Genomic DNA, 10,929 nt, shown 5'->3' on the forward strand with positions numbered 1-10,929 from the left:
CAGGCCAGGTTAGTGTGGAAAGGGTATAGGTTATGGTTCACTAAGGCACTGTGCTTTTATTTAAGATTTTTTTATTATCTTTTTTGTTACCCTTTATTCTATCTACATGCACTGGGCTTTCATTTTAGGGTTTCTTGTTATGGGTATCTTTTATTTACCACCCTTTATCTTATATACTACAACATCTAACTTCAGGGATGGCCACAGCCCTCCAAGCTTCTCTGTAACTCCATAAAGTCCTTCTTTCCCTTTAATCCTTTCTTGTTCTAACACTGTACCTGTTTTACCTGCACTTATACTACAAATGTAGCATTAAAAAGGTCGAGTCTACCCTCAAGTCTACTCCGTGCTTTGTTTTTAATAAAGCACGGAGTAGACTTGATGGTAGACTCAACATTTTTAATACTACATTTGTTTCTGATCATTTGTGAGAGTATTTTCCCACTATTATTTATTTGTATATGTTTTGTGTGTGTGTCTACACATAGGAGGGGTGGGGGGAATGACAAATTTGAACTGAACATAAAGTCCTCAGGGCAATTGTGGGTTCACAGGTCCTAGACAGCTCCTAACACAATTTTGTGAAGCGGAAGGAGTGGTGAACGGACAGCCTATTACACCAGTCTCAGAAAACGGCAGAGACCTGGAGGCCCTTACACCCTCACATTTTTTGCTCATGAAGCAGAGCACCGATCTCCCTCTGGGTGGTTTTAGTATTGGGGAAGCGTAACCACAGACAGTAGAAACATGCGCAGTTCTTGGCGGATCAGTTCTGGAAGCATTGGCTCAAGGAATACCTATCTTTGCTCTGTCAGCAGCAGAAACACTTCAAACCTTGTCACAACTTTCAACAAAATGCCCTGGTCATTGTGACTGGAGAACCACTGCCTTGGAACTAATGGCAGCTAGGTAGAATAATAGAGGCGATGCCCAGCGATGAGTTTTATAACTTTGCAAGCGGCCAGTATGGGGGTGGTAAGAGAAATGTTGTTTGTTATACTAAGCGAACAGGCACTGGCTCAGTCATACTATAATGAGGCCAGGGGGTAGACTATGCTGAATCAGCTTGATGTATTTACCCGGGTCTTGAGGCGCTAACATATAACCACCAGTACCTCTCAACTGATCGCCTTAAACACACCCAAGCTTTTTGCTCTGAGCCAGACCTGCAACAAGTAAGCATACTCGTAAACCTTTTGTGTTTCATTGTGGACGTGAAGAATATTAATTGAGCAACTTCTGATGATATGTAGCTTATATTGTGTTACTATTAAGACAATGTAGTACTCATTTGTGTGCTAGTGTAAGGTAAATGTATTCATATCTGATATGTTACTTAAGCTTCAGTTAACTCTTGTAGATTAATTATTTGTTTTTGACAGGTTTGACTGAAATAAACTGTATCGAGTTGACGTGGCAGGTTAATCTCGTTACGGGTCAATTATACACTGTGTTTTGCAGTTCATATTCACTCAATGCTGTGCATAAAAATACAGTAAATATCATGTTTACATATAAAGCATAAATAAATTAGTATATTATTATCATCATTAATGATGACAAGTTAACACATGTTAATAATAATGACTGTGACTTAAGTGAAGCATAAGCTCTCCTGCACTTCAATACGGTATGTCAATAGTGATGGAAAAAAATGCAAAATATTCCGAGCCTTAATCTGTACTAAAGTGCAAGTTTGAATACCTCCCAAGCCTGCCTAGTCCTTGACATGGGTGTTAACCAGGAATAAAAATATTACTAAAGAAAAATATATCAAGAACAGTTGAGTATATATGGTACATTGTACATAATTCTGAAACCCTGCAACAAGACAGCTTGACATTATATTTTTACCTTGCAAATGGGAACATCACCATTGAGTGTGACATCTCCAAGTTGTCCTTTGCGAATGGCCTGATCAAGAACGTGCGGAGGAATGTCTCCTGTACGCAGATAATAGTCCTCATCCTCACAAGTGCAGTGAATAAATCTACCAAAGACAAACAAATTACTGTGCATATTTCATGTTGTCAGTCGCAATTTACAATATATCAGAGTTGCCATAAAACCTTGGCACATAACCCCAGAACATCTAATAATACAGTGGCCCCTCGTTTAACGAACACCTCGGTTAACGTAATTTCGATTAACGAACTGCCTTCCATAAGGATCTTCAATTCGGTTAACGAAAAAAAATTCGATTTACGAAGTTCTTACGAACCGACCTCAACATGTTTTCGCTTGCACTGACCGGGCAACCAGCTTTAGTATCAGTCCGCCAATACATTAATCGGTTCTAGGGCTTGAATTCCTTACTATTTTAGTAAATATCAAGAAGTTTATACTTTTCAATAATTTTAAAAGTTTAATATTCAATTTTTAGTCATTTTAACAATTATTGAACATAATTTAAGGTAAAGTGACTAGTTTAATCCGCAGCATTCAGCCTCTTAACACAGCAAACAGGAGTTAGTCTCTCTCTGTTTTCACTGGAGGTAACATCTTGCTTGAGACTCTCTTCAACTAAACGCTTTTTTCTGTGTTTCCAAGCAAATTATTGGTCACTTTGAAATATATTTTACATATTGACAATATATAATGCAGTGCAGTGTTGATTTAAAGAAAATAATCTTGAATTACACCAAGAGAGCTAAAATTTTATGGGTGAAATGGCGCCATGGGGTGACTTCTCTTCCACCCCAATGCCTTCTCTTCTTCCTTCTCCTCCACCCCCATTCTAAATCCCATCATCATCATCATCATCCAGGAGCCTTCTACATACACACCTGAAAGTAAGTGAACTTTTCTACCATTTTTGTTGAATTTAGGAAATTTTCGGTGAGCTGGAACCAATTACCCAAAAACCCATTGAAACAATGGTTTCGGTTAACGAACTTTTCGGTTAACGAACGACCTTCTGGAACGGATTGAGTTCGTTAACGGAGGGGTCACTGTATAGTCAAGATCAAACTTGCTTAATATTACATACTGTACAGTGTGCTTTTAGTGCACAGACACTAAACAAGTTATACTTCATGGGACAATACTACCCCAAATATAAAGGAAAAGTTACATTTACAAATTAACAATGCAAAATTATAATTTGACTTACCTACACATGGGACGTGTGCAATGGCCATTCTGGTAATCATGGCAGAAGGTCAAGTCAGCCTTAACCTGAGTTAATGCTTGAGGTCCATGTTCCCCATCATCTGGATGACGGAACTTACATCGCTTCCCCCGACGGCAAACATTACGTAAGAAATCCCGACAGATGTTGTCATCATCTCCTGTTCTACCTCCACCTCCCTCATCCTTAGCGTGCCCATTCATTCCCTCAACCATTTCATGATGCTGCCTGGAAATCAGTTTCACACAATTTATTGTATGTGTGGCAAAGTGGACAACTCAACTAGGCACACACCCAGAACTGATGAATGTGAATAATCTTGAGGCTAAAGACTCACTCTGTATATTGTATAAACAAGAAGAGGATGAGTATGAATGCGTGAAGCATTTTTAATTTTTATCGTTGGCCTTTCCTGTTGCTTTCTACACTTGTCTTACACCACTCTCCCCAATGTTTCCACAAAGTTATTACTACTGTACATTCATTATCTTTTCACAATCAATTTTATTTTAGAATTTGTGATTTAGTGTTTATAGTAAGTAAGATGCAGTACAGTACTGGGTAAAAAAAAAAACTACAGTTTGAGTGACAACCCTAACTGTAGTTGCTGACTTTTGAAGTTTGTACTAAAAAACAAGTGATATATCCATTAGTTGGAATAATTGGGGCAGAGCTCTTCCAGGAAAGAGAGATTTCCGGGTCTTGAGACGAATTTCTCTTCCCTGGAATTATTCCGGGTACAGAAATTTCCCTGTCGGCAGGAATAATTGGTGCAGAGCTCTTCCTGGAATAAGAAATTTCCAAGTAATTTATGAATCTTTCAAACCCAGAAAATTCCAACATCCACGGAATTTTTCAGAGTACAGTACTTTAGGGGGAAAAGTTTCTGAGAGTATAAACTGCACATCTCATCATCTCGTCTCGCACAGACAAACACTCTCTCATTACATTTAGACAGCAGGCACAAGCAAAAATATTTATGGATAGCGAAAAAGTGTATATTATTCACAGCAGCTGATCTAATTGCATTAGAGAGATGAATTTGGTACAGTATCATAATCCCAAATAAATCTCTACAAGGCCATTTCAATAAAAGATTCATCACAAAATATTTTGACACAATATAATAACGAAGACTCAATTTTTTTATGAAAAAACACAAAATGTTTATGCGGGAGTTTATTAAATCAGTTCCAAATAAGTTAGAAACACTTTTTTTTATCCAAATAATCCTGATTAGTTTACCTTAAAGTTTGGTTTAAGAAATATACAGCATTAAAAAAAAAAATAATCAATATGATACGGGCATGTGAATCGTGAATGAAGCAGTGTGTCACAACCAAGACTAGAATTTTCCACCCTGCACTGGGGTAAGTTTCCCCAAAGTCTAAACTACGCATCCCACATGGGCAAACATAAGAGGTGTACAATATTTATTTACCCAAACACCACTGCCTGTGTACAATATATTATTTAATGTCGACTACAACAGTACTGTATATACTGTACAGTAGTACACACCAGTAGATGCTGTCATCTTGAGCCTCGATAACCAATGCATTAGGAGCCGGGAAAAGTCGTTGGTTAGTGAATCAACGGTTATCAAAGCAATTAATCTCATAAGAACAAAACAAATTCAGGGGGTTAGGAACTGGCCACCCTCCAAAAATTCCCATCTACCCTTGATATATCTCTGTACTGCACACCTTCAAGCAAAAAAATAAAGAAGACATATAAAGTAAACATAATAAGCCTTAAATAAGCAATGTAAAGCTTATATTGAGACCTTTATTTACCTGTGTTGAGGGTGGTAGATTTGTCTAGGATACCAAGTTCAAGTCTCTACCACTCTTTGCCAATCATTGGATGTCCGGGGAATCAACGAAACTTGCGGGTGTATTTCCCCTACGTGAAATCGTCAGTGCAAATCGGCGGTCAACGGGACATCAGTTATCAGGGGGTAAACCTGTATGTACTTGGTTGAATAAAAAAATAATAAAAAGTGAATTCTGTACAGGTGGAGTTTAATAAGGGCTATCCTCAAGGTAAAGAAAATTTTTTTTCCACTTAGTACAAAGTCAAATAATAAATAAAGTTGAGGCACATATCAATGGAGGGAAAAAAAGTAAAATTTGTGTTTTTCTGTATCATTTACTGTGAACCTTGATGCTTTGGTACTTATATTTTCTAGTGTCAATACTCAGTACAGCTATTCATCTTTGAAAAATGAACTTAACACATTGGGGAAAAAACATTATAAAAGGAATATGGGGATAGGCAGTGTAAGTGGGGTCAAGTACAGTATGAAAATATACAGCAAGTATACAGGTATAAAAGGAATACTGTTGAACTACCGCTGTTTTTGGCTTCCCCTTTCCCGTAGTGGCATGAATGTGGGAGAACAAATATTATGTAGTAACTAAGGCTTTTAAGGTTTACAAAATAATTCAATATGTTTATTAAGATAAATGTGTTTGTATTGTCTGTTTTATTTGGTTTCACCCAAAATGATTTCAGGTGAGGCATCAATATTGGACCTCAAATATTGGCTATATGTAATTTACATGAAAAATGAATTTACAGTGATGTATAATTTGGTTGCAGGGCATGATCCCTGCTTCTGGTGGCAATTATGACAACATCTGAGTTCCTCAGACCACTTTACCTGCAGAATCCCTGAGTTACAATTATTTTTTCAGTATTGTTTTACTTTCAGACAACATGGGAATCTTAGGAATTTTATCTTTACTATAAGTACTGTAGTTTCAACAATTCTACGGCACTTTTCTTCTATGATATTTTCCTCGCGAATGACTTATACATGTTGGGGAACCCAGGGGAGGGAGTTAGGTTAGGTCAGTTGTGAAGGAAACGTCATAGAAGAAAAGTGTCTTAGAATTGGCTATTATTTGGACCTTGACTGTTCCTACATAGGCGGCCAACTTTGATATTATTTTGCTCAATATTTGATCTTTAATTCAATGTAGATAGTCTTTTTTTTTTTTAGAAAAGATTAGAAAATGGTTTTCTCAACTTCCGAGCTGAGACTCAAGAAGTAAAAAAAAATGTGTTTACGTTACTATGACTGTGTCCATTGAAAAGCAACAAATATTGAGGAAACTGATACCCAAATTGAGGAAATGATTAATACCTAAAGTGATTTTTGTTATGAAAGTCAGTTTTTTCAGCGGGGAAAGTTATCGACAGAAGATGGTATCGACCTAGTCCCTTTGAATGGTAGGGTTAAGTTAGGTAGTGAGAAATTGGGGTTGGGGGGGGTGGGGGAAGCCACCCAGTTACGCTTCCAGTTATGGTTTCAGGTTCCTCAATATTTGTTTCTTTTCAGTGGAAAACAGTCATACTAACTTTTTTTTTCTCAACTCGGAAATTAAAAAGCATTTTTTTTAGCATTTCCTGGAAATCAGACAAGCTCCATTGCATCCAAATATTTACCTTAGGATTGTTTAAACGAATGATTGCAAAGATAATATCCCTTAGTTTTCTGTGTTTTCCGAATGTAAAAATTTTCTTATTTTTGTTTTATATTTTATAATTAAAAAAAGCATTAATTTGTACAGGTACTAGTTACCCACATTTCAAAAGAATTTTTGTGCCAGATATGGTACCTTCTATGTTATTCTCATAATTTAAAAATAATAGAAGCTCAAATTAACTCTTTCATTTTTGGGTGTCTTAATGACACCTGTTGGGAATAATTATGACATCAGATGATGCAGTGGAAGGGCTAAGTTGGTATTTTAGGGGTATTATTATTGTTTCGGGGATCCAGCGATTAGGCTGAATTACGCATGTGCTAGGCTGAATTATGTATGTGCTCGAGTTTGACACATGCACAGTTGTTCTTTGCAAGAATCTGACATTCATTGGTGGGTATTATTTTGAATCAACCAATCACAGCACGGTATAGGCCCCCCACCACGACCCCCTTAAAATTAAATCTATTTCCAAGATGTCATCCTTGTGCAAAGGCTGTGATATAGATTACAGTACTTCCAAGCAATCACAAGATTTTACTTTGAGTCTGAACATCGAGCGTCTGTAGAGGGATATCAAGGAGTAGGTGAAGCGACCTGGCAACAAGTCCGCCTACTTTAAGCATTACTTGACGCGCTACTTGTTTATCACGCAGTTCAGCGGGGACAAGCTTTTACAAAAGTTCTTCGTCACTGCCGGAAAGCTCTACCCCCCAATCGGAGAAACAACGGCCAGTGCAACCTGTGTATGATGAGGAGGACAACCCCGATGACCCCCAACTCACAGTCTTCAGAGTAATTAAGGTAAGCACTACTGATTCCAAAACTTAAAATCCGGGAATTAGGAACCTTGAGTACAGAGACAGGTTAAAGCATCATAATTTCATAACACCATCTGTGAGGGAATTACTACACCACGTGAGGCCCCTCATAACACCATCTGTGAGGGAATTACTACACCACGTGAGGCCCCTCATAACACCATCTGTGAGGGAATTACTACACCACGTGAGGCCCCTCATAACACCATCTGTGAGGGAATTACTACACCACGTGAGGCCCTCATAACACCATCTGTGAGGGAATTACACATACACCATCTGTGCCCCTCATAACACCATCTGTGAGGGAATTACTACACCACGTGAGGCCCCTCATAACACCATCTGTGAGGGAACTACTACACCACGTGAGGTCCCTCCTAACACCATCTGGGAGGGAGTTACTACACTACGTGTTTGCTGTTCAACACCTACAATAATCTGTATGTTCACTGTATGTTCCTTTACCTTTCTCTAATGAAGGCTTTTGTTAAACCACCAATGTATGTAATAGGTCATTTATGTCCAATGTATATCTCAGCCTTCGGGCTGCAGAACTTTTTCAATAAACCGTCAATTATTATTATTATTATTATTAATTTGCACTCACTCGAGAGATAAAGAGTGAGGGGCGATATGACTGAGGTGTATAAATGGAAGTCAGGGTTAAACAAAGGTGATACAACAAAGGTACTCAGACTATCCAACCAGGAGCAAACTCGTAGCAATGGTTTTAAATTAGGAAAATTTAGATTTAGGCGCAAGATAGGTAAACAATAGTTTGGAAATAGAGTAGTAGAAGAGTGGAACAGGTTACCAAACATCATCATTAACTCGAATACACTAGATAGCTTCAAATATAGGTTAGATGGATATATGAGCGATAGGGGTTGGGTGTAAATGGGACTGCCTAGTATGGGCCAATAGGCCTGCTGCAGTTTCCTCCATTCTTATGTTCTTATGTGGGTAAGGTTAGGTGTGATTAGAGGTAGAAATGAAGGTCAGGTTCGTTCAAAACACAAACAAAAATCGGAAAAACATAATTTAATTTTCAAAAATCTTTGAAAAACGAAGATTTTCAAATTTTTCGATTTTCTCTTAACGTAATCATGAGCGGGCAAAACACCATAAAAGAAGTGTTAGATTCGTCACTACTGATTCCATTTTTTTAATAAAAATCGCTGGATTACCGAAACGATAATTTTACTATTTCAGGTGCACAACTATCATCACGTATTACTATTATGTAGTTGCCTTATCTACACACAAGCTGATTCGTATGGCTACCTGCATTGTTTAAATACATACTGAGTCGATGTGAACATGCATAACGATAATACAGAATAACACTAAACCGAACCTTAGTCCTGGTCTGGTTCCCAATTACACAACACATGTGCTTTATTTTCACTGTCAACAATAACATGAAAGTCAATGTCAATCAATGGGTAGATGTCAATTTACTCTAATTCACGTACATACTGTAAAATGATCAGGTAACGAATATATTAAACAAATTCCAATTATTTCCTCACAACACTTAAAACCCAGTTAGCAGAAGAGCGTCCAGCTCGGCGTAGTGTCTGGGGTTATCACTGGCTATTTACTACAAATTTAGCCGTATGCCAACCTATTTTGTAGTATACACGTGTTTTGTGGCTTATCAACACGTGGCATGACAATATTTAGGAGAAAATGAGGTTTTTAATTCACCAACTGACCTTGACACGCAACTATGAAGAATATATTGTTTACAATATGGCGTCCACGAGCAACACAACAGAGATGGTGTGTGTAAGACCACGGCAGTCATCACTTAACTAACTTATATATATATATATATATATATATATATATATATATATATATATATATATATATATATGTATGTATATATATATATATATATATATTATTCCTACGCTCATGGTTCTACTCTTCTCTCCCCTCTATTCTCACACTAGATCTGTTTCTAGACCTGCTATGATTTCATCGATCAATGCGGATCTATGCAGCATCTCCGAATTGGGAAGTAGAGACTTGGTTAAATTCAATAGCAATACGCAATCTCCTAACCTAATCTCAACTAATTTTACCTAACCTGACCTAACCTAACCTGACCTAACCTAACCTAACCTAACCTAGCATAATCTTCTCTAGTCTATTCTAGTATTCTAACCTAACCTAACCTAACCTAACCATCTGTACCGGTTCTCGTTTGCACAGACGCTCAATAAAGGTGAAGTTCATCAAGGGTTGGGCTTCATTCCTAATGGTCGGGTCATTTAGGTTAAAGGTCTATTGGGACGGGAACTATTTGACCAGTCATTTTGATTTAATTTGTTGATGATTATTTTCCTAAAGTGGGGATAGATTCACTCCGTCCAGCTGCCAATAGACCGATGCTATCCTGACAAAAGAAGATTTTTGGAGGGGCGAATTACCAGCAAACTTTATATAATTATACTATACATACAGAAAACACCATGTGCAGTTGATGAAGTCTATTAATACTGGGCGCCGGCGGGGGAAGGAGGAAGGAAGGAAGGGCGGGAGTGGTGGGGGGAGAGGAGGGAGGAAGGAGAGAAGGAGAGAAGGCGGGAGTGGTGGGGAGAGAGGAGGGAAGGAGGAAGGAGAGAAGGGCGGGAGTGGTGGGGAGAGGAGGAGGGAGGAAGGAGGCAGGGAGGGAGGGAGGGAAGGAGGAAGGGAAAGAAGGGCGGGAAAGAGGAAGGGGTGGGGGGGGGGGAGGGAAGAAGGGAGACACTAGTCATTTTACATCAATAGTTCAATGTTTGTATTAGTTCATGAGGTGAACACACTGACGCCTGCACTCCGTCACACTACACCATGGGCCACAGAGAGGAAGATGTCATTACCCCTGAGTTACTGTACTATAAATGGGACTCCCCTTCCCACCTGTACCCCTCCCTCCCTTCCTGGACTCCTCCCTCTCCATCTCCACCTCGACCCCTCCCTCCCTCCTGGACCCCCTCCTCTCCATCTCCACCTGTACCCCCTCCCTCTTCCTGGACCCCTCCCTCTTCCTCCCCCACCTCGACCCTCCCTCCCTCCTGGACCCCTCCCTCTTCCTCCCTACCTCGACCCCCTCCCTCCCTTCCTGGACCCCCTCTCCATCTCCACCTGTATCCTCCTCCCTCCCTCCTGGACCCCTCCCTCTTCCTCCCTACCTCGACCCCTCCCTCCCCTTCCTGGACTCCTCCCTCTCCATCTCCACCTGTATCCCCTCCCTCCCTTCCTGGACCCCTCCCCTTCCTCCCTACCTCGACCCCTCCCTCCTTCTCACTCTATCTTGCTTGTGGTCGTCTGTAGTTACTGGTGATGTTTTAACTATTTCTCCTCGTGTATATAACTTCTCTACCTCCTATATCTTGGTCTTTTTTTTTTTTTGCTTGTCATGACTGTCATTTATTAACTGTGAAGGTTGTTAAATAAGCCTGCCAGTATCATATGTCCTGTTAAGTCT

General features: G+C 39.3%; 1 protein-coding gene across 4 annotated transcripts in view; it reads right to left on the reverse strand.

Annotated features, from left to right (window-relative positions):
* Window positions 1-9,230, reverse strand: part of LOC121866517 (zinc finger CCCH domain-containing protein 10-like) — a 30,774-nt gene extending 21,544 nt beyond the window's left edge. Inside the window, exons 1-4 of one of the 4 annotated variants that reach the window (XM_042366280.1) lie at window positions 9,167-9,208; window positions 4,927-5,105; window positions 3,113-3,358; window positions 1,855-1,990 (exon numbers count right to left, since the gene is read on the reverse strand). In XM_042366280.1, coding sequence (XP_042222214.1) covers window positions 1,855-1,990; window positions 3,113-3,345 — 369 coding nt within the window. In that variant the 5' untranslated portion in view covers window positions 3,346-3,358; window positions 4,927-5,105; window positions 9,167-9,208. Of the gene's footprint in view, window positions 1-1,854; window positions 1,991-3,112; window positions 3,359-4,926; window positions 5,106-8,980; window positions 9,053-9,166 lie in introns of those variants that run through there. The other 3 variants (XM_042366282.1, XM_042366279.1, XM_042366281.1) reach the window with 3 other exon arrangements.
* Between the last annotated feature and the right edge of the window lie 1,699 nt (window positions 9,231-10,929).

This window comes from Homarus americanus, unplaced genomic scaffold (assembly GCF_018991925.1).
Source record: "Homarus americanus isolate GMGI-L3 unplaced genomic scaffold, GMGI_Hamer_2.0 scaffold16430, whole genome shotgun sequence".
Taxonomy (NCBI): Eukaryota; Metazoa; Arthropoda; class Malacostraca; order Decapoda; family Nephropidae; genus Homarus; species Homarus americanus.